This window comes from Neodiprion lecontei, chromosome 2 (assembly GCF_021901455.1).
Source record: "Neodiprion lecontei isolate iyNeoLeco1 chromosome 2, iyNeoLeco1.1, whole genome shotgun sequence".
In the NCBI taxonomy this organism is placed as follows: domain Eukaryota; kingdom Metazoa; phylum Arthropoda; class Insecta; order Hymenoptera; family Diprionidae; genus Neodiprion; species Neodiprion lecontei.
In genome coordinates, this window is record NC_060261.1 from 28722523 (window position 1) to 28749993 (window position 27471).

Consider the following 27471-nt stretch of genomic DNA (forward strand, 5'->3'; position numbering starts at 1 on the left):
GATTAGAAATTACAGTAACATTGATCAGCTCTATGTATAATTTCATAATACAACACATTGGCACATAAACTAGGCAACAATGATCAACATTTATCACAATAACATGAACATACTTTAAATCTCTACATATTCCATTTTTATGTAAATATATTTTTTAATTTACGTACGTATATTATATACATATATATATATATACACACACACACATATATATATATATTTATATAAAATTTCCCTATAGTGTAGGGATACAATACTCTTACTGTATCTCATTGAATTTCAAGCTCATACAATCGTTTTTAGCTATTATATGAATATTTTTATAATACGCACTAATCCAATATTATCTAATTATGTATTTTCTACCCCCATTGCATTCCGAAACTTCTTTCTGTTACACAAGACTTTTCCCAAAGTTTATTCATACCCAAACCATTTGATTTATTTACCAGATTATCACGTATATGTAATGTTTACATCGTTTTACTGATTTTGTTTTATCATTAACGTTGAATAACTACCCGGTACGAATTGAAATATGTTTAGCCCCTTCTGTAACAGGTAGCATGATCTTAACAGGCAATTATATCGAAATTGATGAAACACAATCAAAGTTCCCTGTTTTAAAAACATGAAATGATAATTCGTTCCAATGTAGTAAATGAAGGTGTGCGATCAAGTAGGAATAACAGAGGCTCAAATAATACTACTATTATTAAACATAAAAATGCTTTGAGTTTTCAAAGTGATACTAAGAGTTTGGTAGATACTTCTGCTAGGTTCAAATCTAATTTTCATGTGCTCTAGTAATCTGGGTTTAATTACAAGCTTGGAAAAAAGTAAAAGCTCTAGGAAACTTTGATTACTTCCCCATTTTCCTGGGGAATCGATTGCCTGTTGGAATAAAATATTCCTAAGGGAATAACTGTGCCTTAGCTATATTCCTACATGAAGGGTATAGATGGGTAGGACTTTTTTTTTAAACGATAATCAATTTGCTTACAAATTCGTATCCAATCAACTATCAACAATAACATCAATAATATCTAATCAACGTATTAAGTAACACATGATAATGCCTTAAACTCGTAATAGGAGCCGGATCGTTTCCATCGCTTAATAATTTCTTCGAATCGTATCCTTTGCTCATTGTACTAACAGTTGCCCTTTCAATCTTATCCTTTCACTGATCTATTATTTTATTTTATTACTAACGTTTCGTATAAAATTGTTTACCTAATTATTATTAATATTATATTTAATTATACATGTGTCAATTCTAAAGTGAGATTTATCTGCACTGGAGTAAATTATTAATTCAATTTTTGGATTATCTCAATGTAATCGACGCTTACTTGTTATGTTGAACAACTTTCATTTATCAGTATTCTTATGAATCTGCATCAATTAGCTATCACTCACCCTCACCAGTGAATTTACTTCTCTAATTAGTTGAAAGTAAGACAATAGTTGAGATTTTCAACAATTCCCAGAACTAAAAAATGTCCGCATAAAGCCTACTATCTGTTAAACAACATTTTGGAGTCTTTGAAATAAATGAAATTTGTAAGTGCAAGATGAATAATGCAATGAACTGTCAGTATTCTTCGTCGCTTGACTGCGTACTGTATGCGACTTGTTCATGCCACCAGTCTCGTACTTCTACCATTATGCTTGATACCTTAGGCATCATAGCTTTGTTGTTTTGTACATCTTTTGGTTGTCGATTTTGCTCAAGTCCTTCAGTGACATGTGGCAAATTATTTTTTACCACAGCTGAAATATCGGAAATGTTATACAGAATTCACACTTTTCAGCAAAACTTTCATTTTTATAGTCTACTTACACGGTGGTCTATTGTTTCGTTTTTTCGCTGCAGCAATCTTATCTTTATCAGTTCTTACAGTCGCAGGATCAGATAACATTGGGGCAAGATATTTCCGTCCAGAACCACTGCCAATACTATCAGACCTTGGAAGTACTACTGGTTTTTTACTCCTATGCCTAAGTCCGTCACCATCCTAAAAAAAAGTGATGTCAGTTTGTTTTTGCCACTTTATGTTAGTACAGCTAAATGCTATTTGAGTTCATATTGTCGAAGTGAAATTTTCTCCCACATGATTCCATTCTATTCTCGATTATTATAATAAATGGTACTTGCACTAAGATTACAGATTTACCCACAGTGAGGCAAATCAGAGAAAAATGGGGATGTTCATCAAAGTCCAAAATAACTCCTTATCTTTAGACTCTAATAATTCTCTACTGTAATTTAGAACTGTACTGAATATTGTCCGAACCTTCGTTTCAGCCTCATCATCTCTATCCACGGTATTCTCTTTTTTTTCTTCAACATGATCCTGTAGTGACATTAGTGCATCATTGGTGGCCCTTAAACCAGCAAGCAAACTGTTCTGTTGTTTCTGAAACGAATTATCATTTTCCAATTTGCTCGTAATCTGCAAATCATATTTGTTTCGTTATTTATAATCAAGTCGTATTTACCCCAACTGCTCTTATTTTTTTCAAACATCCTTCCAACCAGGTTCGTATCGTTTGCTTTGCAACTTCCTCTTCTATTATATACTCAAATTCCTCACGTGCCAAAAGTTCCTCCAATTGAAGAGCCTTTCTGATATCGACTGACCGGTATGACAGCATACTGATAATAGAAATAATTAATTATTTGTAAATAATTTATATGTATCGATAAATCGTTGTGTAAGTCAGAGCCTACTTTATCACATCGTGGAACGTTACATCTTCTCCATTGTGCAACCTCTCTAATTCGTAGCACATGTACTTGAACAAGAGCCTATCCTTCTGTGGGTCAGTTTCCAATCTTCCTTTTAGCAATCGTAAAATAAATTTAACCTGAAATGAATATTATAATCAGAGAGATCTTTCAATTGACAATCGCAACTTTATAAGGACGAAATATCTTTAAGTGTGCTGTGCATTAATTCTGGACTGATGGAATGGTTCTTGCAATTTCGTTGAAAATTAGTACAATCAGTATTGGATAAAGGAACATTGATCATTGTGTACCCTCCTAACTGGAATAACACCTCTTTGATGGATGTCTACAACATTCCATGTATTTTGGAAATTTCTGATGTCTGCATAGGACAGTAATGCATCTTCTTCATTTGAATAGAAGAGTGAGAAGTTTTCCATGATGATAGCTAAAAGTAATTGAGATTTAGTGGGTAAATTTAAATAATTTGAAGTTTTTCAAGTTTTGGACTTACAGAACAGTGAAGGTAAAATGACTTTAGAATAAAATATAATGATATCTACATACCCACTAGTAAGTTCAGAACAATATACGTTATTATCACATAGAATGTGCAAAAGTAAATAAGCGAGGCATGAAAATTTCCACAGTCGGTTTCCCAATAATTCGCAGCTGGTGTACAATATGGTGGTTGAATCATGCAATCATGCATAATTTTATTCCAATCTTCTCCTGTTACTATTCGAAACAGCATTGCAACACCGGTTACAGGAGATTCAAAATTGGCACGTCTGAAAATCATTTATGGTCAATTAGATACTGCCTCCTCATTGTATCAAAAAAGAAGAGAATCAGATACGTTTCACTGAGGAAGTAGGAGGAATACTTCTTGATTTCAATTTAGAAAATTTTATTCCTATCCTCCGTAACTTCGAGGTAACAATGCCTGCACTGACCTTCCAATTCCTTCGCCGTACTTAACTGTTCCAAAAATAATAGTTCCTGCAAGAGCATAAAAAAATACAAGCAGAAACATGCCGAATATGATGAAGAAGCTTTTGCAGACTGACACACCAACGGTCAACATCAGCATTTTTAATGTAGTGTGCTTTCCAGTGATCGTAAAAAATCTTAATATCACGACCATAAATCCGATGAAGTACGACAAATCATTCTAAAATTGAAATTCATTCGTATGTCAATGAGGATACAATAGCTGTGAAACGTTCAAATTCTATTTCGCCTGATTTCCTTACTTTGATCATCCAGTGAATAATTATCCAAATCACTCCGACAACCGTGACCAACAGGTCGTATCTGTTTCGTCTAGATTGCCAATAACCACGGGGAGTAAATGCTATATTTTTCATTACAACTTCGACTAGAAATACCAATGTTAGTATCGTTGACACTGTCGCTAACGGTTCTGTGTGTTCCTCTTCACTTCTCCACTAAAAATTAAGCATTAGATTCTGGATAAACTGATGCGTCTTCACCAAAAACCAAAACAATTCTAAATTGTTACACTTACAGAAACACAGAGTAATCCGCTGTTTATAAGCACCATTACAGCAATAAACCTCTTGAAATAAATATTTTGTGTAATGTCATAAATGAATGCCCGGAACTTCTTTCCATCAGGCCTAGGAGGGAGATGCAGTGGCTGAGCGATTTTCAATCTTTTCTTCAAGTCACACCTAATGTAGTACAATTATTTCAACACAGTTATTCAATATTGTATGAAATTGAACATTTGCAGTAACTGATATTCCTCTGCAAATCCTTACCAACGTCTTTGATCAACAGTCAATAACGCTGTACCCTTGTTCTCAGAGTAATTAGCGATGACAACGCCGACAAATAAAGTCAGTCCAATCATGCATCCAAGAAATATATATATGTGTATGTAAATGGCATGAACCTGAAACATGATAGAATTGAAATACTGTAACGTTGTTGAACTGTGAATGAACAATTTGAGTAAGAGGAACGATACTCACTGGTCCAAGTGCTTTTATCAAAACGTCACGAACGTCTAGCCAGCCTTTGAATGAGAGTACTTCAAAGAGCGCAAGCATGGCATCGCCAATATTGTCAAAATTAAATCTCCTTGGATTCGCCCTGGAAGTAATAAGTTTTGAATTGAGTAGAAAAATGTAGAATTGTGGCCTTTGCTTCAGTCAAATGAGTCTTGGAGCGAAATAGCCAAATAGACTACGTGTAAAGTTTGATTGGAAATTGGAGCTCACCAAACTCGAGGAACCAGTATAGAAGGATAGCTTTCGTTATCTCCTGGCTGCAGTTTCATTTTTGTTACAAAAACTCTTCTCATGAAAACACCAACACAATCCTCTCTTCTCAAAATTGTTGGATCATTGCAGCGAGCTAATCGACCGCCATATAATTGCACACCATAGCTTGCGAAGACAAACATTAGTAAGATCAGCAACGTAGATACCTTGAAGTAGATTTTGTGTTTTTATGTGCATATAATTACTGTTTAAAGATGACTGGAACACTGACCACATTTCTTAAAAAAATTATTTCATAAGCTACTAACCAGTAAAATTTCTTTGAAGCCTCTGCACAACTCATACACAACTTTTCTCATATGGGGAACTAATGTGAATATTCTCAAAGGCCGAACACAGCGCAATATCATCAGTAGTTGCGCACCAGAATTAGGAGGAACACTTTTTGGCATCCAGCAAAGAAAGACCAAGCTCACCTGTGGAGGAAGAATACTTTTTGTACAATGGAATACGATAATGAATATTATGTACAAGCTTACCACGTATATAAACACGTCCAATACAGAAGCTACGTCCTTGATATAAGCTTTTGGAGTGAAAAAAAGACCATCAGCAAGTATTTTTAATGCTAGTTCAAAGCTCATAAATATTACAAAGCCATATTCTGCTATTTGAAGGGCTGGAACTTCCATTACTCGATACTTAGGTGTCTCAAACATCATGGATAAGCAAGACAATGTTGTTGCGCATATCATTACCCAATCTAGGTACGTTACAAGGCCCAGAAAATTACTGTAAGTAAAAACATATGCTTAAGTAGTGGGAGTCACGATTCTATATTTTGAATTGAATTCGTTATTGTTCAAAAAAATTTAATCAATGTTTTCGCATCTACTTACTGCAGGCTTTTATATTGCACTTTTCTTTCTTTTCCAGTTAGTGGGTCTTTCAAGCGTGCATCATATCTAGCGTAAACAAGCAGCTGACATATTTTCCTGAATTTGCTCTCACGTGGCACAGCAAACAATGGAGTATCAAAAAAAGGGTGGTTCTCTCTCAAGTCATCCTCACGTTGATTTCTTGGAAAATTTTATGAAAATGTATAAACTTATGGAGATGTAAGTACTAGGATATAAGATGACCAGAGAGGTATGAGAACTTTGCAATTAGCTGGATATCGTACCTCCGCATTTCCGCTTGTTGTCTTTTGGCCTGTAACAATTTGATATCTAAGTCGTGCGGCCTGCTTCTGGACGAACTGACTCTATTTATTGCTCCAATATCGCCGTTTTCCATTAGGTGTTCATAGGTTTGTTTTAACTTTATTGATCCGCTTCGAACACTTCTTCGAATCGACCTGTATCAAAAACGTGACCTAACTACTGTTTCACTGTGCCACAGAGTAATAATTTTTTTTTTGAAAAGTCTTGAATGACTCACTTTTTTTGATCTATTCGTAACTGTTTTGCGCTGCTGACGGTGCCTTGTGGTTTAAGTAGAGTTTTTCCTGGTACTGGAATCATTGCTGAATCCCCCAACATCAATCTTTGATTATTAGAATCACTGTGAAACAAATCAAGATTTGTTTGAAAAATTCTGTCTAATGTTCTATGCAAATGAAATAAGATGTCTTGTTTAATTCAAATTTGCAAAGTAGTCTATAAATTTTGTAGACTCTTACTTAATGATGTAGGTGATTGCAGCTTTTCGTAAATTTGTTACGATATTTCTCACTTTTGGTGGGTTATTCAATATCTTGACAGGCCTCTGCTTGCGGTATACCATTTTGGAATCAAATGTTTCATTTACTTTCTTGACCCCTTCGTTTTCATCATCTTCCACTTCAAATATAAACTGCCTCATAAAACTTTCTCTTACCTAATAAATGCAATAATAATAATTTTTTAATTCCTTGAGTTTTTCAATCTTATATGTCAGTCCCATTGCAGAGACGTATATACCTTTGGAAGATTGAAATCTGATGGCACTTTGTGCAAACAAGTCATTTGTGGACTATCTGGAAATCTTTCAAATATCCGCAATCTGAATGGAAGTGTTTCCTTTATCTCAGCACTTTGTTCTCTAAATTTCAACTGTTTCAGTTTCTTTATGTCTTCGTCTAGTTCTAAATTATCCAAAATGACTGCGACGAATAAACTCAAGACTATCTGAAAAAAGGTTTTTAGTGAAGAAACTTTTTACCCTGTACATAAAATTAGTAACGAATGAAAGTTAATCAAATGGTCATTATTACCAGCGTGACAAACAAGTGGTACAGAATAAAATATACTGCAACAAATGGAGCCATTGTTTCATGAGTGCGTAGCATTGTTTCATCCATAACTTCGACCCAAGCCTCTTGTGTCAAAATTTGGAACATGGACATGAACGCCTGTAAATAAAGTATAGATACTATTACAGTTTCTATAGTTTTTTTGCGGAAATCAATGTTGTAGTAGTCCAAAGTTACCTCACCTCGGGAAAACTCTCAAATTTCGTAAAATCGCATAGATAACAAAACAACTGCATCGAAATACTGGATGATATGACTAGCAGGCACATAGTGAAGATGATTAGACTACCGAGTTTTTTACCAGGGCCAAATATCTTGTAGACAAAGTCTTCCAGCATTGGGGAAGCCTTAATAAGTCTGAATACACGTAGCACCTGAAAATGTCACACGTGTCTTAACATTTGGTCAAGTTAAAACTTGGGAAGTAGAATGGTTTTTACCTGAAAATACGTGAATCCAGATAAGTAAAAAAGTGGTATAACGTGGAAAGTAGTCCCAATTGCTAATAGCAATTCAAATTTATGAATTGAATGCCGGTAATAACCTCGGAATCCCAGACACCAGATTTTGAACAGAGTTTCGAGGTCCAAAAATATCGTAAAAACAATCTGCAGTAATAAATTTCACGTATACACGTACTGATAGAACTAATATACAGAATAAAATTGTGACATATGTTGATTTTTCAAAACTTTTTGATTGCTGGTATTAATTTGTTTCGAGTAATATTCTAAAGCTGTCTTGAAAATAAGAAGTTACTGACTTCTGCATAATAATAGTTGTCATAGTAAGTATGTCTTGGTCTTTCATCATGCTTAAAGTTCATCGTTGCAGTGGTAATGCCGTTCGCCAGAATAGCACACATTACAACCATACGGAATTGCGGGGATCGCAGTACTGCATGACAAAATGGTGATGCTAAACCAGCGTGTTTATTGTCATCCAAAGTTATAAGTTTCCAGCCATTGTCGTCACCGGTTAAAATCTGAAATTGCATTGAACTAATCTGTTGAGACTGAATCGAAAAAAATTAAAACAAACCCTCTATTCCACAGTTAAAATGGTTGAAAAATGCATTACATTGACTGGGTATACGAATTTTGGATAAAAAAACTTCATGCTAGAGAAAGTGTTAGTTTTAAATTCACCTGCGATGCAGAACTCCCACTAATATGTCCTCTGACACCCCACATTTGTTGAAATTGGACCCGAATTTCATTGAACGTTTCAGTTATTACGGCTATGAAAACGTTTTTCACAAGCCATGCTAGGAAAAAGATCATAGTGCTGAAGTAGAAGGCTGCTCTCCAACCTGGCAGACTATCAATAGCTCGGTACATGATGAAAACCCATCCTTCTTGAGACGCCGCTTGATAGACGGTGAAAATACTAGTCGCTAAAATAAGCAGATTCGATCATACCTAATTTTTGATAGTGACTTGTTAATTTTGATGAATGCATACTTTTATTTCACACTCACCGAACTCGTCAAATCCATTGAAACCCATAATATACCTGGATAGTTCTAATTTCATACACTTCATACCCTCAGGACACTGATACCCAGATTCTGGATCCGTAGAACAAAAAGTGTCTGGAATTGCTAAGCTATTTATCGTAATATGATTTGAGTCTGTTGTGTTCAGAACACAGTGATTTTTTAGCTCCCCAAAAAATTGTACTCCCAGTAATCCGTAAAGAGACATAAAGAAAAGGAAGAACAACGTTACATTGTAAATTTGTTGGCTTGATCGTCTGAAAATGAATATTCCATGTATAAGTATATCACATGTGACAAAGTATCAAAAATCTATATATTTATCGGTATGTTATTTTCTCTGTACTAGAAAATCTAAGTCATTGAACTCCACTACATTCTCACATGAAACTATAGTGATATGTTATAATTACATGATTATATCTATAATACGTTCTTACTTGAAAATTTGATTTATTCTTGATTTTGGCATAGAGAACTTGAGGAAGACACGAAGAAAGCGAATCATAATCAGCGGCCTCGGTGCTCTCAAGATGGATGCATAACTGAATCGCAAGACAAGACCTAGCATCTCAAACATTTGCAGGATGACAGAGAGCCATAAAAAGAATACCATACTCGCATCGAACTGGCACCAATGATCTTTCAAGTAAGGCACTTCACCCTGAAATGAACTAGACTGAGAACATATTCTGCTATTGCAACTATGGAACGTCTGAAATCACCAAGTTTTCTAATGCTAACTGAAGCTATTTATTTCGAGGTATAGCTCTGAAAAATATGCAGTACATACTTTTTTACCAGCATCAATACTTTGTTAGAACTACTTTTCAGATCAATAATCATTCAAACATTACAAGCGATGCATTCTATTGAAATTGTGTTGTCAGTTAGCCAACAAAAGTAAATCTTTTAACATATTTTTGAACAATAAAGAAAATTGCAGAGTTTTATAGTTTTTGATAATTTAACATATATCGTGGAGATTGACTTTCATTATTAAGCTATTTCAAGACTAAAAGCTGGCAGCATAACTATATTGCTTGGCTGAACATAACGAGGTTTTTTTACGAATTAGTGCATAAGATATATTTAATAACTTTTTTTTATCAACAACAGGGAAGCACAAAACGACACATATTAGTAATAAAAATAGTTCTCACAGTTGTTCTGACCTTCAGTATGCCACGAATGTGCATCTTGGCAATCATCTCGGCAGTGAATAGAAATGTGACAACCAAATCGCACACAAAGGTGACATACTGCAGTGGAGGTACCCTCTCGAAAGTTTTTGGTGTGTTAAGGCAGACAGAGGCTAGCGATACTAGAGCGCAAAGCCTCATCAGCCTGCGAACCCATAGCTACAAAGCAAAATAAGGAACATTGTCACTTTAATTCCATCATTCTTTTATACTTTCTCATATATTGTTCTCACTTTGTTGACCCATTCGATATCTGCACTTTCGTTCAGACACTCTTCTGGACCGTAATCTGCCAGAACAGGCTCTCCTTTGAGGCTCTGCTTCCTCCCCAACATCATAATAGGTATTATATTCGCAATGGTGAAGCCTAAAAAACAAATGTTTAAATTATTTGGATGCATTACAACGCCACCATAACTTGATAAACAACATTCAACACTCTGCCCATTTATTATTAGGTGCATGGATGTTAGTAGATCAGACAATCAGTCTCTGATACTTGACACGTTACTAGTGGACACTTAATCACATAAAAAATGATGATTGATCTATGGCCAATAGGTTGAAGAATGATTTGGAATTTAACTATTAGTTAAAATAACGACATTCAGGTACAGTCAGAATTATTTCTCAAATGGAGTATCGATCAGTTTGTAATCTAATGACGAATGAATGTGTGTCGACATATATTATTAAGGTAAAACGTAAATAGACACATACACAAGCATATTAACATCCAGCTTTCAAACACAATGATTTAACTCCCATACTCACGTGACGTTCTAATTTCACCGCTATTATGTATTGTCAAAACACTAGCTGAAAATTATTTTGAAAACATAAGCGGTCTGACATATTTCTTTCTAATATCTAGCTCTGCTTAATCTACACATTTAGAACGAGTTTGATAGTATAAAATGTGTAGATATGAAACATTTTTCAATGAAATTGAATGGTCAATATGCTTCTTATACGGTAAACGAGAGATAAGTTGATCTTGTTAAGGAGGATTTTTACTATTTTTTGCAATACGATTATATAGAATATTTTAATAAAGCTCAAATACAGTTCAATAAATCATTTCGAACTGGGTGCAACTGTTGATCAAGATCATTAGTTGCGTCTCGTTAAGTGATGAAAGTGACAGTTGGTAATTTCAGTAGATTTGAAATAATTGTAGTTTTTTTTACCAAGATAGAAGGAAGTGAACAAATTGTGAATATTAAAAAATTGTACACAGTTTTGGGTATAAAAAGATAATTATGGGGTATAAGAATGCATTTGTTCTTTCACAACTCGTTCAATATAATCAAAGTCTTACCGTTCTTGTAACAATTTGGTCAACCAATAAACTCTGCCTTCACGGCAATTCGTATAAACTACATTTTGTATAAAATAACAACAAAACTCAACGATTAATAAACATTTTAATAATAACAAGGTAGTGGCATGGTGATCATTTTGTAGGGCAGGTACAGCCAGCTGGGATGCTGGGCATGAGCAGTCAGCACCAATTTGAAAATCAATATTAGAAACGCTAAGTTGCAGTTTATACGCGATTTCTCTTTACTGAAGAAATTTGTTGAGACATGCAACATTAGGTGACGAATTGTAATATGAACTTGATTGTACGTAGCTACAGTAACTGTTATATTGATTTGTTTCATTTACATACTTGAAACATAACATATAATACTTACAGATATGAAAAAAGTAGACCAAATACGGAAACAATAAAAGAAGACACAAATTTGGAATTTAGTATGAAAAAATTAAGAAACTTTGATTTATCTTAACTTACTTATTTAAGGATAATATAAAACAATAAAATACAATTAGAAATTACTAAACCGGTAATGCTGGAATCGTTGAAAATGATTAAATCATTTTGAACACGTATTTTTTTATCGTAGTATTTCTGCTCAATTGTTCATTTCTATAATACTAATTGTACAACATTTGTAAATAGTTATGCAACTGAGAATATATTTCCCTGCCACGAGTGGTAAATAGAGTAGTAATTCTTGAATCTTTGGTGGTTGAAGTTTGTTCTCATTTCAAGCATGTTTCAACGGGTTCAGATACAATTCGATTACTAGACATAACTTGGAAATTTATGCTGTATGTGGATGTAATCGTCTCTAATACTGCCATAAGCTATTGCAAAAAAAAAATAGCTCTTCATTTGTTTTCTACTGTATTAGCACCTGCTATCATTTTAGAAAATTCAGAATTTGGGTCTTTAAGAAGATTATACGGCTTATCAAATTCTAATATTTTGCCGCTGTTCATAACGAGGACTCGGTCAAGGAACAAAACAGTTTGTAGCCTGTGTGCTATGATCAGTATCGTGCAGAAAGAAAACTCCTGTTGAATTGTAGTCTGAACAGCAATCTCAGTTTCTGGATCTACAGCGGCAGTTGCTTCATCCATAACAAGTATCTAAAATAAATGGTATATCTTCAGTTTTAAAGTACTAACACATCGATGCACAAAGATGTTGAATTTTCTTGTATATGCAGTTAAGTAACAAACCTTAGACTCCCTGAGCAATGCTCTTGATAAACAAAGCAGCTGCCTTTCACCCACGCTTAAATTGTCTCCTCCATACCCAACAGATGCGTCAAGATGACCATTGATCGATTGTACTCTATTCTTCAGTTTGGTTTTTTCAAGCGCTAGCCATATTTCTGAATCTGTGTAACGTTTGAATGGATCCAGATTCGATCTGAAAGTTTAAGTCCAGTGCATCATAGAAGCAAGTTGAGTAGGTTTCGTTGACGTAAACATTAGTACAATGTTCCAAGCCCTACACTCTCATAATAATAGAACACGCACTCGTACCTTATTTACAAACTGAGAGAGATAGCTGAAAACTGATGTCGAAATGTCTGCCTATAATACTCGCGGTATACATGTATGATGCTCTCTTTTTCTGTGCGCTTTACTACACAACAACGAGTTGCATGTATTTTGAATCGCAACGAACACATACCTTATACTTCCGTTAAACAGTATTGGGTCCTGTGGGATGATCGAAAGTTTTGTTCTTAAGTGACCGAGGTTTATTTCTGATATATCAACATTGTCTATTTCTATTTTTCCCTCCGTCAACTCGACTAGCCTGAATAAGGCTGCTGTAAGGGAACTCTTCCCTGATCCTGTCCTCCCGACAATGCCTATAATTCCAAAGTGGCAAATTTTGAAAAATAATTACTTACAGATTGGGTTTGAGCTCATAAATTGACTTGGTTCCGACAAATAGGCAAATCTCCCCTCATGCATAACATCAATTAAAATTGATTTACACCCCCAAAATAATGTTCCACACATTCAATTTTGCAATGAAAATTATTAAAAGTAGCAAGAAGGTCTCAAAAGTTGGAACTGACTTCTAAAGCGTGGTATTCGCGTGATGTGTGTCGTTATTCAATGTTCGGAGCTTGGTAATTAGTATCGAAATCTAGATTTCGTACATTAGCATACAGTTTCAAACATTACTTTAAATCGAAAGTACTTAAGTATATACTTCTTCAAATGTTATTCATAAACACCTGTTAGCTTTCTTTTAAGGGTGTTGAAAAAATTTGTCACAAAGGCAAGTATCAAAATAAATTTCAGAACTTACCAATCTTTTCTCCAGCATCAACATTGAACGAAACATTCTTCAGGATAATGGGAGCCTCTTCTCCGTACGCCATGCTTACATTTTGGAATTTTATACTTGCTGCCACTGGCCAACCTGATGGTGGTTGAAGGATTCGTTGACTGATGTTACCCTCGCCTACTAATGTCTACGAAAGTATGCAATTGGATATAAACTAATGGGTAATAAGGTTCGAAGCTTACGTTAAAGTACTCGCCAAAACCTTTTCGATTAACACTGGATGTTATAACATATCTGATCTCTATACTTAAGTATGAAATACTTACTCTGAGATAGTGATTTATTCTTTCAACACTGATGAATTTAACTTCTGTTTCTGAAGCTAATCTTATAGTGTATTGAAATACACCCGAGATGTGTGCTGCATATGAAAGAGCAAGACCAGCTAAGGCTGGTGGAAGTTCGCCTTGTAAAGCTATTACCAAGAATGCAGTTATTGCTATTACTGTTGCTGATAAACAGTCGACTCTCACTGCAAGCCACCTCATGGCTATCGAACACATGAACATACACTGGCTATTTTCATCAAACATGCAATTGAACCTGTAGAGAACAAAAATCATATATTGACGTCCCGAGCTCGAGTGATGTAAGTGATAAACAGCACTTATTGTTAAGTATATAGAAACTGAAAATGATGCTAAGATTATCATTTATATATTTCGGAAGTCTATAAGATAAAGGTTCCACAGTGTTCTTACTTTGTCAGAAATTCAGTTTCTTTTTCAAAGGCGTGTATTGTACTAAGTCCTTGAACTGTGGCTGTAACGTAACTGATAATTGGCGCACGTGACTTGTTTTCCATGCGTTTCAGATCTCTAGCTGCTACTCTAAATAAATTTCAAAAAAACTTCTCACACCCTGTATTAAGTGATTGCAGACGTAATGCAATTTGACACAAAATTATTCTCACCGGAATACTTTGCTGACGAAGTAGTAGACTATAGCCAAAATACATACAGGCAAAATGAACCATGGCAGCACTAAGCATATGACCAGTATAGCAAAAAATATTACAAATAAATTCTGCATAAGACTTGTTAAGCTAATCGGAAGCTTGTTATCAACTGAAAATGAAAGCATTTTATTACATATATATTCGAAAGGATATAATAGATGAATTTTCAGGAAACTTCTCCGACTTCACGCATCAAGAAATCACGAGTGAAAGAAAGTTGAAAGAATTGATGGTCATATGAAATTTATTGACACTGAAAATTCATCTTTCGAGTAGGTAAAGTACCTGATGACATATGAAAACAGTAGCAAACCTTCGTCCATGTCTCTGCTGAATAAGTGTTGTATTCGTCCAGTTGGGGTTGTATCAAAAAATCTCATCGGACACTGAATTATTTTTTGAAACAAATCGTTGTGTAATGTTGTTGAAGCTTTTAATGTTGCTCTTGTTAATACTAAACTACGCAGTAAACTTGTGAATAGCATCAGTCCTATTGTACTACTATAGACTGCTTGATAATACCAAAAGTCTGGATTGTCATTTATATTGTTTAACTCTGTTGTTGCATTATAGTGCATGGCTGTTGTATTTAGCTAGGGAATAAATGTCGAACTTAAGTTAAAACCATACTTGTCTAGTATCTGTACGCATAACAAACAAATAATACTTACACCGTTGCCAGCTTTTATCCACAAAGCGAGCCACCAAGAACTAAAAGCAGAGCTTCCAACAGATATCGCGAATGTTAGAATTACTATGCAACTGAAAAAATATCCACCAGCTGCCATAATGTATGAGTGATACGTATCTACTTTTATAGTTCCTTTCTGAAGATCCTCAGCAATAGTTAGCACTAAATTTTTGGATGAATATTAAATGAACGGAATACATGGTGACAGAGTAATTAAATATTAGACGACGACTGATTTGAATGATAAATTTACTGATCGAAGAAATGATTTTAGGTATTCACCTGGAGTACCCAATATCTCATCATTTTCTGTGGCAGTATCGGTGTTGGTGTCGGTGCCCGGAGAACTAACTTCATTCTCCTTATCGGGTAAGCTGTTGTCAACTGATTGTAAGTTGGGCCCAATCTTTTCACTAAAAGAAAGCAATTGCTTGAGAATCTAAGAATACAGTTGCTACTCTATTTTAAGAAGAAGCATGTATACCAATTGACAACTTACTCCATTGACATAGCAAAATCAGTTTCATCATTAGCTGAGATAGCTGTAACCATCAGAGCATATTCATTACCCAGTTTCATTAACTCATCATGTGTGCCATGTTCTATAATTCTGCCATCATGCATCATGTAGATGTCGTCGCAATGATTCAAGTACTTGAAGGAATTGGGAAATGTGTTTGAAAAGGAACAATTGATACAAGTTCAAGTACCGTGTGCAATCTGATCAGAAACTCACCTGAACTTGGTGTGTAACAAAGAGTACGGTTTTTCCTTTCAAAGCCCCACGTATCAATTTATGAAAAATATGGGCTCCTACACGTGTGTCAACAGCACTTAGCGGATCGTCCAAAAAATAAATGTCTCTGTTGAAAGTGGATTCTTGTCAATCAATTGATAATTTCAGTCGCAGCACAGAAAGGATTCAAAATCGAAATGTCTACCCATCATTACCGATCGGCATAAAGTGCTCTAGCCAGAGCAACTCTCTGTTTTTGACCACCGGATAAATTCACTCCTTTCTCTCCGATTTCGGTTTGATCCCCACCGGGCATTTCAGCAATGTCTTGACTCAAGTTTGATGCATAAATAGCCTTGAAGTATCTACTGTGGTCAAACTGGGCTCCAAATAATATATTTTCTTGCAATGTGGCATTTATAATCCAGGCTTGCTGACTTACATAGGCGCATGAGCCGTCCCTCATCACCTGGCCTTCTACTATTCGAAGTTGTCCTAGAGCAGCGAGCAAGAGGCTAGACTTTCCACTACCGACGTGCCCACAGATACCAATTAATTTGCTTTTTGTAGCTTCGAATGTTATGTCAGACAACACGTCAATGTACCTAGCATCATGCAAGAGCGTACTCAGTTTCTCATTCTCACTTTTATCTCTTGAATCCTTGAGGTCATTCTGCCTGCATTAAGAAATAATTTATTTTGAAAATAAGTACAGATTTTCACGAGGAACACATTGGCAGTATATGGAGTGACAGTCCTGCGTCCTGTATAATATTTATAATAAACATTTAATCGGATGACTTACCGTTCCTTTTCTGCCACATGAGATCGTCTTTCTCTTTCGGCGTCTAAAGCGTTACAGGCAAATGTTCCATGGTTGATAGCAACTGCCTGAGATTTTAGGATAGGCTTTGAAATCAAGATGCTACCATCTTCCAAAAGTAATACACTCTAGATAACAATGTTATGAAATTATCAAATAACGTCATTTTTCTTACGCTCAATAGACAAACATTCAGAGTTTTAGTAAAACGTAGACTACTCATGCTCGTTTATGGGTGATTAAGAATTTTCTACTAAAATGAATTCATGCAGCACAAAAGAATCGAAGAGCTAATAGCTAACGTAAGTCCCTAAGAATTTTGAACTACGTAGTGCTAAATGATTTCTACGTCAGGTTAATCTAACATTGTTATGCTATAAGCCAAGCAAACAACCAAGCACATAGGCAGTAAATATTCCAAAATGTTTTTGAAAATCGTTGAAGTAGTAAGCGAATGAAGTTATTAATACTGTGAGAAATTGAAGAGTACCAACAAACACATTGATCACTGTACTTCAGCTGGCAGATCTGCGAACACGAAATATGTCAAAATGTTTGATACATACGAGTGAAGCGTGAAAAAATTTGTACTGCCAGTCAGTTACAGAATTGAATTGTGCGAACCTACATATGTTCTGACTGGCAAATTGAAAACCCATTGGAATCTTTATGAGACTCGGTTGTGTTGCTTTTCCGATCAACACATTTCTATGTGTAGCCATACAAATTTTTTAGAAAATTAGTCTAAAATATGGACCTTTATTCTGTTGAATGAAATGCCAGTCGTGATTACACATTCTACTCCGTATTCAAATGTGGTCAACGATGAACGAAGCCGTGAATCGAGAAGAGTTATGTAAGGAAATACCTGGAAAAATTGTTGAATTTCTACACATGAGTAACCATTTCATGTCGTGAAACATTAGAAGCAGTGCGTGAGACAATGATTGAGTGAACGCTCATGCTGCAATTGAACCTGTTAGAAGTAATGGCTTTAGAAGCTTGCCATTTTTTTTCTGAATACTGTTCGATCAACGAAATAACAAACGCGGAAGCCCAAAAAAAAATTTAATTTGATTCTGGCCACTAAAACTTTGAGGAAAGTGAGATATCGAAAATCCGAGAGTGGTATATACTGAATTTATAAACTAAACATCAGCAAAAAATACTGAAAATTGGAAATGTTATTCACTTTGAAAGATTGAAATTTTTCAAAAATAAATTGAAAAAATCAAATTTACGAGAAAACCGTGATGAAATATTCTTTTTCAACACCTGCTCGGCTAGTTCATTTTCGATTCCTGTGCAGTGTGGTAAAACGATGCTGGCGCATGCGCACAACTGGAATGCTCGATTTTACACACTAGGGCCACACTAAAAATTAGTGTTCTACCTGTGTATGAAATAGATCTATGCATAGATGGATGTAAAATTTTTTCCATTCCTATTGCTACTGTTCGTAATAAAGAGAAAACGAAAAACGTATTCCATCATCGTTTCTTTGCTTATTTAACTTGTTTATACACGTATATAATTTTGCACTAATTTCATCCGTTCAAAGTGAATAATTTCTACAATTTTGAGTATTTTCGTCTGAAATTTGGTGTTTGTACAATTGCACAATTCTAGAAATCAAGTGTATAAGATATTTGTTGATCTTGATTTATAGTGTTTCCTCAAACTTAAAAAATCGCACGCACCTAATTTTTTTTTTCTCTGACTATAATGTACGTTATTTGGTTGGTACAACGGTATTAAAAACAAAATGACAAATTTCTATGGTTATTACTTCTTATATAAGATTATACACTTGCAGAGTAAGCCCCCACTTAATCTTTTAACGGTGGGGAATTTTATTTCAAAATCGACCTTTTATTAGACATGAAATTTATAAATAAATTCAATGAATTTCTTACTTGAACTCCCAAACCTGACTGCGATATATCGACCAGCCTCACCGTTAAAAGGCTAATGATCATGCACTACGTTGAATAACTATATTAGCTATAACGATTAGTTATAACCATATTAGTTAATCGACTACATTATCATGAATATATTAGTTGTAACTATATTAGTTGTTTAAACAATTCAAAACTACTACGCAAAGCAAGAGGCAAAAGTTTTTACATGAAAAAGGGGTAATAGAGTGTAGCTAATTGTAAGAACCCCATTGCATCGTTTAATAATCAATGAATGACCATCTAGGTACCACTAGCATTTGATCTAATTCCGATTTTGATCTAATTTATATATCGACGGGTCTTGTAAAAACAGACGTATTTTGCCAAGCAGTTCAGAACGGACGTATTTTGAAAGACGTTACCAAAAAAAGCTCTATACACATATTGATGTACATCTATATTTCATTTCAATGAATGGAACGCTGAAATGTTTCGTTCATCGATAGAAACATTTCAGCGTTGATTTTGTTCAAATAAATCAATCGCTTCAAGAAGCCACTCCGTTAGGCACCCATATTTGGGGGTTGTTTTCAACCCTATGAATCGTTTAAGAGCAGATACAAAAAACAGGTGTCTCTTAGTTTCCAACGGACTACAGAATACCGGAACATTACGTGGATGCGTACCGAAATCCCGGTATATGAACCAGATAAAAATCGGAGGGGTCGACCTAGGGATCCTTGTAAATTACACTACACTAATGAAAAATTTAATGACCTACTTTTACCCTTCCAAATCTCATTTTCAAATAATTCGACTCAAAGACAACCGTGGGCATGGTAAAAAGAAGTTTGAGCAATAAACATGTGTCGCATTTTCGGCTTCAGATCGCACCGCTGCTGGATGTATGTAATCAGGGAGAAACTTGAGCATAAGAACAATAGATTTTTTAAATTATTGGTACCGGACTATTCAAGCATTAAGTTGTGTAACCAGATGCAGTGTTTTTATAAGCTTCCGACTCTGTGAATAAGTGTATGGAAATTAGCGTATCAGTAACACTAAATTAGCGATTGACTTTAATGTGCTGTAAAAGACTTGGAAGGGTAACATTTGCATAAAGTAAATTCTATTATACCGCAATTAGGGGTGCCAAATTAAACTTGTTTGGGTGTTTATGAAACAGAAGCGAAATGAAATATAAACGCAAGAAGATAGCATTCTAGAAAACCTTGAGTCTGCGAAAGGCAACCATACTTTCAACAATGGTCTGTGACGCATCCCTAAGACGCATCAAGGCTTGTCTTATTTGAGTTCCAAAAAATGTGGAGAGTGGGAATGCCTGTAACGCACATTTAATTATTTATTATCAATCATCGATGTTACAATTTTACTCTGAATTTACAGACGTTTGCCGAAATTGGAAATATGAAACGGTGGAAACGATCTGCATCAGTTAACTTACTGGAATTTTTTTTTTTAAATCGATGATTTGCAAGTGCGCCGATTGTACAGAGACGCAAATCAATTTGAATTCGTTAAATTAACGTCCAATAATAAATGTTTCTTTTCGTGGCGGAAAAATTCGGACGTATGTACTTTGCCATTCGGATTACAAACGAATAGAGGCTTAATTAGCGCATTAGAGTGGAAACGCTTTATACATACCTGAGCTGCTGTTATATTATTTCCAGCAGCAATGTGTGCAAGAAAACTTATGATTGCAGAAATGACTGGTATAGTCGGAACCGTACAAATGCTTAAACACTGTAAACAAGCCGTCTTCAGAAGCAGTGTCTGTTCCTTTTTTCTTACATCTGGAAACATTAGAAAAGAAAAATTGCAGCTGTGATAAAATTAGTAATTTATTTTAAAAATGTAGGAATATCTAATATCTAGCTGTTTCAGTGCGTATAGACATTAATATCATCAAGGCGCCGAGTAACAATTTCTCCAGCGAATCGTCAATGGATACTTTACATCTAATACAGCGAAATTATTTTCAAGTTGCCGTTTGCTAGCAGATCTTATGAAGATTCTAATACATAATTTCTGCAGCCACACCTGTGAGCGGATTTATTACAGTAATACGCAAGGTTCTTCATTCTATGCTATCTACTCGAAAGACTGCCGAATATTTATTGAAGTCCTTCAACAGATCTTGTACTGCAGAATCTGCCGTCAGATCCATACTCAAACAATTAGTGATCTGCCGTATAACTTAAAAAATCTGATCAATTTACTTAATCAGTGTTTACTCAGCTTGTTACTGCGGACATTGTGTCACCTTGTTGAATTATTCAAATGAAAGTACCTAAGAGATCCTGGCTGAAACGTTTTTCCCAAGCATACATTTTGATCAATTTTATGCACTCCAGTATCTCATTCGTCAGTCTTACTCTGAAGTCCGAAATGTTCACTGACTTAGATCGAAGATATCCAGTGTAATAAGATATCGCATACTGCAAACAGTAAAGATCAACATTAATCAGTTTTACCGCAAGCTTCAAGATGCTAGACTTCCAAGTGATTATTTGTCTATGATATTTCTTAAAGATCATTCAAACACTATGCTACTAGTACTGAAAATAGAATTTCCTTCCAAGACCTTGTATAGAAAATAACAATGCCTTCTATCTACTGAAATCTTTTTTCTTTTTACAGAAATAGAGTTTCATTGAGTTGAATTTTCACTAAGCTTTTCTGCCGCCACGTAAAAAGAGAAATTTTAATCACATCCCACCTGAACAGGGTAAAATAAGAGGAATGTAATCATTCCAAGGAGCGCCATCGGACTAAATACCCACAGAATGTAGCACACTCCCCACACAGTGGTTATCGGACCTGCAATAATCATTGGACCGAAGACGATGGCGTCATATATTCTCTGGGAATCATTCGAGAACATGTTGATTACCTGTGGGAATCAATTATATGCCATTTCTAATATAAATCTGTGTAAAAAGGTAGGGATATTACTATATTCAACCACGTATCACCTGTCCGATACTTTTATCTCCCAAGTAGTTGAGTCGAATAATTTTTTTGAATAATAATGCACAACACGCGGATCTCAGTCTCAAAGCTGTTCTATAACTCAGTCCCCATGCCCAGTGAAGAAGTAATGCTCGTGAGAATTCAGTCGCGGTTAACAAGAACGCCCATTTCAGACCTTCCGTGTATGATCTCCTCTCTGATTGTACATATTCAATAAGTTTTCGCATAAACAAGGTCTGGAAATTAAGATTGTGTTATACGTTTAAAGAATTAGTCCTTCGTTTCGCCGGTATTACTTGCTATTAGTAAACCGTTGTAAATTGCGAACTCACAGAGGTGGCGAAACCGCAAATGAGACTACCGGTATACACGATACTGAAGAACAAAATTCTTGTTCGACAAAATCGCCAGGCCACTCTCCCTAAGGAAACCTTCTCCGGACCCATTTTGGTCAATTCCTGATTCCACAGTAGTTCCAATCTGATTGAAAGTGTTCAATTATCAAAATTGATCGGTTAACCCACGACTATCAGGAGTAATTTATTGCGAAAAGCTCGGATTTGTTTCTAAAGATATGTTTCGTTATTCTTCAATTTATCAGACAAAGTATATTTTCATAAGAACTGATCTTTTCAAAGTTAGAAAATACGAACAGATTGTTCATGTAAAATTAATCTTATCTCAGATAAGACAAAATAACGCTAATGAGAGCGGAATTCACTATAATTATTTCCTTTTAATCGTTTCGATTTTCGTTTTTATTCACAGTTAATAAAAAATATTATGAATAACTTGTAGAATAGTACCGTTCTGTGTTGTGAGTGCAAGTGTCATAAGGAGATACATCGGGTAGTTCGTTTATACTTATTCCTTTGCTATATGCCTTGTACATCAATTTCGAAACCCACGAATAACTTATGATTGAAAAGAGTCCGGCGCTATCTATCGATCTTACTTTCTCTCCTCTGAAATATTAAAATGAGAAATATTGAATTAGATAGAGATTACAAAAACAAATGTAGGATAAAAAAATATACATATAAGTACGAATTGATTCTATAATATTCTATAATTAGTTACATAAAAATATGTAATTTGTGGTATGCTAAAAATAATGTTTTATGACTTAGGAAACATTTAACGATTACTTTTTCTTCCTGCGTATCGGTATCAAATTTTTTGCGGCATTTTTATATCGTTCAAGTCCTCTTCCCGATACATGTTTGAAAAGATGCTGATCAATCGATTGCAGGTTGAGATTTTTCTCCACGATCTCAGTATTCTTGGATCTATTCAAAGGAACAATTAAATGAATTATTTTGAAGCTGTTAATATGACTTATACGGTAGAATATATACAGACGTTGTAAGAATAATTACTTAGATATACTTTTCAGGCTCATATCTGACTTGAGTTTTCGACCGGTTAACATTTCTTTGGGGATTATTTTTACCAAACACTACGATACTCGAAAATTGATAACAACTTCGTCTATGTACATAAAATTCCATTACCACTCAATACATAATTCTAAATACGATTGTTCATACTGGGACGTAATTTTCTCCACAGCAGTTTAAAGAATTATTATTGCGTTATACTGATATTTTTGTGTTATCTCTAAAGACCAAATGTAATTTATTGGATTAACTTGTTTCGGGCAGGAGTCGCGCGATTATTTCTTAATAATATTATCGGTGTGATAAAACGTGTGATACGTATGCATATTTTATGAGTATGAGGCGTTCACTTATTGTCGCTTTCACTCGAGTGCATCTCAAAAAAAATGGGATTCTACTCAACGAAAATGATTATTTGTACGCAGTGCAAAACGCTTTCTAATTAACTATATTGAACGACAAGTTATTAATCTGTGAAAACTTTATATAAAGAAGATGAAACTATACATTGAATTAATTAAAAATTCAGCTGTTTATTAAAGTTTGCGTTCTGCAGGATCGACTTTATCGTATATCGAATGTTGAATATCGGCCAATGTCGGACTCGATCGTGGTTTTCTCAATCTTTGAATCGGAAAAAGATGAGTCCACCAATGAGAATAGTAAAGAATTAACGCCTATTCGACTTTGAAGCAGTGGCGCTTACTCGTGATCCTGAAGATGTTCGATCGCATCTTGACCCTCAGTTTCTTCGCCCGTACGATTCCCATTAGGTCCCATTTCGCTTTAATCACAGTTCAACTTCACGTCAGAAGTAATATCCACATTATGCGCTCGATCTCGATGGTAAATGCAGAACATGCAGCTGTCACAAAGGCACATCGGTTGAATGATCGAGGAGAGGGGAGGATCGAGGATCATGGACCGTACACGGCTTATCTGTCCCGCATTTGTTCTTACGCTTCTTTGTAGTCGTAATGCTGTATTTGAAAATAATCACGATAAGATAATAATGAACTATCGTTATTTTATAAAGACTATTCCATTCTTTCCACTATACTTGTCATTGACCTGGTCACCCAGCTGTTGATTGTTTTACTTATCACCATTGATTCACACACACACACATATATATACATACATACATATATATTCTTGTTTCACTTTCAAAGCCGCCTACCATGATTGTCCGCATTACCGAGGTATGTCCAACTTATCAGTAACACTTTGAACATAGAGTAAGTAGATGTGGAAGTATCCGACAGACGCCCGATCAACGATAAGATAGCGATGAAGGCTCTCATCGCAAAATTATCAACGCGTCGTTGTGAAAAATCACTTACGTGCAGTTACGCGAGTGTTGGGGGCGTAAATCTACGCCGATACTATTTTTATCACGAAAAAATGTCTAACAAATGTACGGAGTTGAGCATGAATGGCTTTAGCTTGGTGCGATCAACTGAACACCATTGAACAATTTTATGGTAAGCATGATTCGATGATAAACCTTGTACACACAACGTACCTGCAAATTTTTTAAATATTAATGACGCACCTCTAAAACTGAGCTGTATTTTCAAGGAGCAATTTTTTTACTATCCGCGCGTGAATTGCTCGTTTTTCGAAGAGACAAATAGAGCCGTGATATTATATATTTTCGAAATTTATCATTAGATACGAGATAATATTAATAATCTTGGCGACAAATTGTGCGGTCTGTAAGTCTAACATAGAGAGCATTGCGGAAATATGTGCAAGTAGTTAATCTTTACTTCAGCACTGTTGTCGATAGGTGAGTTATGCAATTTATTAACAATAAAATTAGAGTAATCCGAATAGCAGCTCAATTATATTCAAACCTAGAAGAATCACGCTGTAGTTGGTTTAGAATTTAATTTTACAAATAACAGGCATAATTATACGAACTTACTGTAAACTAGCCAGGATTAGGAAGCGGATTAGGAGTATAAGGGAACGATAAATAAAACCAGATATTGGCCAGTTGTTGATTGTTGCGGTTGAGCTAAGCTCGCTTAGGATTGAAAGCTGGGAGAAAACTTGCTCTAATGTACTCTAAGTACACTTTTTGGGAGAATGATCTAAACGTCTTATAATCATGTCGGAAAGTTTTTCCCAACTTTCACGTGCAGCAAAGTTGGTTTGTTTTCATGTGATTGGAAACGTACAGAACATCGAACGTATCGAAATACTATTTTAAATTTAAATTTCGGTGTATCGATTGTTAGTTAATTGACAATTCCTTATGATGAAACCGAGACACGGTTTTCTATGTATATGTAAATAACTTGTATAAGCGATGCTTGAAATTGAATTCAGGTATCGTTCAAGTTTAGCACAACAGTTGAATTTCTCGTATATACATGCAACTTTTGATGGCAAACCATGATTTTATGAATCAACGATATATGTTCGGAGATTTTTCAATTGCCAAAACATCGCACTTTGTAATCGTATGATGAGTAATTTGTAATAATTTCTTTAGCACATTTTATTCGTAAATCGGATTCTTTCTTTTGAACTTCTGATTGCAGATTTGGCATTCGATCCAGCTGATATTCAAAATAATCATTATAGGCATGTGAATTACTTCAGGATTTTAAATATACACGCGTGTACTCCTTTTTCAATTTGTAAGGGTTGTAAAAAATTAGACTCGTATGAATTTATATTAATCTGGAAAATGTATCAACAAACAGATTGCGGCATACCTACCTACATTAAATTACAAAGCACGAGACGCATTCTTGCTCAAACAAATGATGGGAAAATTGAATCCCGACGCGCAGTTATTTATCCAAAATTGCCATTATATATATTTCTTTATGGTTTAAAAACCTTACGTGAAATACATTATAAATGTGATCAATACCAATATCGATCCGATAAAAAACTTTAATTAATATGTGAAACTTGGCGTGTCTCGTTCAAGGCATGATGCATACATGAAACGATAATGATAGAACTTGATGTATTCTTCACGGTATTTTTATAAAAAGGCCCGCCAAGTACCACTTAGTAATTTAATATTTTTCCTCCGGATTTATTTAATTCCATTACTGCTTACATCTCGGTCGGAAAGTTTGATCAATTCTTGACTGCCACATTTTAATTTTTATCATACTTAATTATCACTTTTAAGTAGATAAGTTTATGGTCAGTTTGACCCCAGTGTGGCAGTGGTGTGATTCCAGAGAGATGTGGAAGCCAAGGATTAAGTTTCAATCATGTTCTGAAAGTCGAGATCCAGCAGATAAAGGATCTAGAAAGCAGGGAATGTGAAGCGCAGGTCCCGGATGTCGAAATTCAGCAAGTAGAGGATCTAGAGCGCAGGTTCCAGGAGGTAGAGGATCCGGTGCTCGAAATTTGCGGAGCGCGATTCTCGTACGTCTACTCTACTGCGCGTTTATTTCCGGACTGAGGAATTTGGCTAAGCGATTTTCGTCGTCAACGATTATCGATCGATGACGTCACAGGAGGCAAAATTTTCAGTGACGTCAAAATTTAATTTCGGGACATGTCTCATTGCCAGTCGGCTGCTGGACATGTACCAGAACGCACGTTAATACAAGTTCGCACGCAAAACGATATCGCTGTAGTTATTTATCAGCCCTTTTACATATGATAATCTTATGATTATTTACCAAAGCAAGAGTATTTATTTAAAAGCTCGAATAACCACTAAACAAAAGAATCTGATTGCTGGAAGATTTTCCGGTGGGTTACTAATTCTACTTTGAGAGAGTGCTTTACAGGCTATGTACAAAAAATTCTTGTCTACCAATGATAAATTTTCCGTTTTACGAAACTTACCTGAATTCACATTGCGTCTCCCGTTACATTACGTACTGAAAATCTGTACATTCTGAAAGTGGTGGAATGTTTTTTTGTTTATAATCCAAAGTGAGTGAATAAATTGAGTTATTAGAAATTTTGCAAAATTTTATTTTTTAATGTCACTCATCTTGCATAGAAAATTCATTATTGTGAACAATACGCTAACGTGAAAAATTAATTAATACCTATTTATTGAGAATTTTTATGAGGTTAATGGTCGTCTAATTTCTGGTGCTTGACCTTCTTAATCTTGTTTTAACTGATCCACACTTCAATGGGTTGTGATCGAAACCTTTTATACGATGTTAAAAACTCGAAATTATCAAACTGTTCGAAATCAAACAAAGAAAATTAAGAAAATTTAGAAACCAGTCAATAATTGTTTCGATGCATTACCAAATACAGAAATATTTTTTCTTTGCAACATTTGTATTCGAAAGATGTACCTTGACTTTTCG

At 35.0% G+C, this 27471-nt stretch overlaps 2 protein-coding genes and 2 long non-coding RNA genes across 19 annotated transcripts; 2 read left to right on the forward strand and 2 right to left on the reverse strand.

Moving 5' to 3' along the window:
* Nucleotides 1–9: 9 nt before the first annotated feature.
* On the reverse strand, nt 10–11740 carry LOC107225828 (sodium leak channel non-selective protein). Of its 5 annotated transcripts, XM_046730138.1 has the most exons (31): nt 11304–11740; nt 10757–10801; nt 10216–10349; nt 9956–10141; nt 9221–9459; nt 8763–9037; nt 8431–8678; nt 8046–8267; nt 7723–7890; nt 7465–7656; nt 7244–7381; nt 6951–7157; nt 6671–6867; nt 6430–6552; nt 6173–6346; nt 5889–6068; nt 5529–5781; nt 5298–5465; nt 4987–5195; nt 4738–4858; nt 4525–4658; nt 4269–4434; nt 3994–4188; nt 3694–3911; nt 3305–3528; nt 3049–3185; nt 2738–2874; nt 2506–2662; nt 2301–2423; nt 1847–2021; nt 10–1776 (listed from the first exon to the last, which is right to left on the reverse strand). In XM_046730138.1, exons 3-31 carry the CDS (start codon nt 10318–10320, stop codon nt 1598–1600), a joined length of 5250 nt encoding a protein of 1749 aa, XP_046586094.1. In that variant the 5' UTR covers nt 10321–10349; nt 10757–10801; nt 11304–11740; the 3' UTR covers nt 10–1597. The 5 variants fall into 5 exon arrangements, with proteins under 5 accessions (XP_046586094.1, XP_015521903.1, XP_046586093.1 ...); XM_015666417.2 differs by lacking the exon at nt 10757–10801 and having other exon boundaries at nt 9221–9444; XM_046730137.1 differs by lacking the exon at nt 10757–10801.
* Nucleotides 11448–20021, forward strand: LOC124292698. Of its 6 annotated transcripts, none has more exons than XR_006902564.1 (6): nt 12368–12436; nt 13626–13818; nt 13972–14238; nt 14778–14883; nt 15573–15667; nt 19649–20021. It is a non-coding gene; the product is annotated as an uncharacterized LOC124292698 (long non-coding RNA). The 6 variants fall into 6 exon arrangements; XR_006902562.1 differs by lacking the exon at nt 19649–20021 and adding an exon at nt 16463–16553; XR_006902560.1 differs by lacking the exons at nt 12368–12436; nt 19649–20021 and adding an exon at nt 11448–11610 and having other exon boundaries at nt 15573–15700.
* Nucleotides 11780–26372, reverse strand: LOC107225804 (ATP-binding cassette sub-family C member 5). 7 transcript variants are annotated; one of them, XM_046730142.1, is made up of 25 exons: nt 26244–26372; nt 23865–24138; nt 22907–23047; nt 22565–22723; nt 22091–22238; nt 21761–21994; nt 21505–21678; nt 21076–21223; nt 20430–20578; nt 19993–20103; nt 17615–17725; nt 16840–16985; nt 16250–16711; nt 16035–16161; nt 15798–15952; nt 15581–15711; nt 15279–15460; nt 14921–15200; nt 14563–14716; nt 14351–14479; nt 13916–14192; nt 13611–13776; nt 12978–13161; nt 12518–12710; nt 11780–12424 (listed from the first exon to the last, which is right to left on the reverse strand). In XM_046730142.1, the coding sequence occupies exons 2-25, from the start codon at nt 23936–23938 to the stop codon at nt 12164–12166; spliced, it is 4296 nt and encodes a 1431-aa protein (XP_046586098.1). In that variant the 5' UTR covers nt 23939–24138; nt 26244–26372; the 3' UTR covers nt 11780–12163. The 7 variants fall into 7 exon arrangements, with proteins under 7 accessions (XP_046586098.1, XP_046586101.1, XP_046586097.1 ...); XM_046730145.1 differs by lacking the exon at nt 26244–26372 and adding an exon at nt 24339–24405 and having other exon boundaries at nt 14921–14993; XM_046730141.1 differs by lacking the exon at nt 26244–26372 and adding an exon at nt 24339–24405.
* LOC124292699 lies at nt 24538–27325 on the forward strand. Its single transcript, XR_006902565.1, has 2 exons — nt 24538–24642; nt 26357–27325. It is a non-coding gene; the product is annotated as an uncharacterized LOC124292699 (long non-coding RNA).
* Nucleotides 27326–27471: the final 146 nt, after the last annotated feature.

Coding starts and splice junctions, on each gene's coding strand:
- LOC107225828 (XM_046730137.1), bottom strand. CDS start 10,320: ATGATGTTGGGGAGGAAGCAGAGCCTCAAAGGAGAGCCTGTTCTGGCA. Junction 5,782..5,888: donor GTGCAATATAAAAGCCTGCA/GTAAGTAGATGC, acceptor TTTTACTTACAG/TAATTTTCTGGGCCTTGTAA. Junction 3,529..3,693: donor TACGGCGAAGGAATTGGAAG/GTCAGTGCAGGC, acceptor AATGATTTTCAG/ACGTGCCAATTTTGAATCTC.
- LOC107225804 (XM_046730142.1), bottom strand. CDS start 23,938: ATGGGACCTAATGGGAATCGTACGGGCGAAGAAACTGAGGGTCAAGAT. Junction 17,726..19,992: donor TTGCCTTTCGCAGACTCAAG/GTTTTCTAGAAT, acceptor CAATTTTTCCAG/GTATTTCCTTACATAACTCT. Junction 14,193..14,350: donor GAAACTGAATTTCTGACAAA/GTAAGAACACTG, acceptor TGTTCTCTACAG/GTTCAATTGCATGTTTGATG.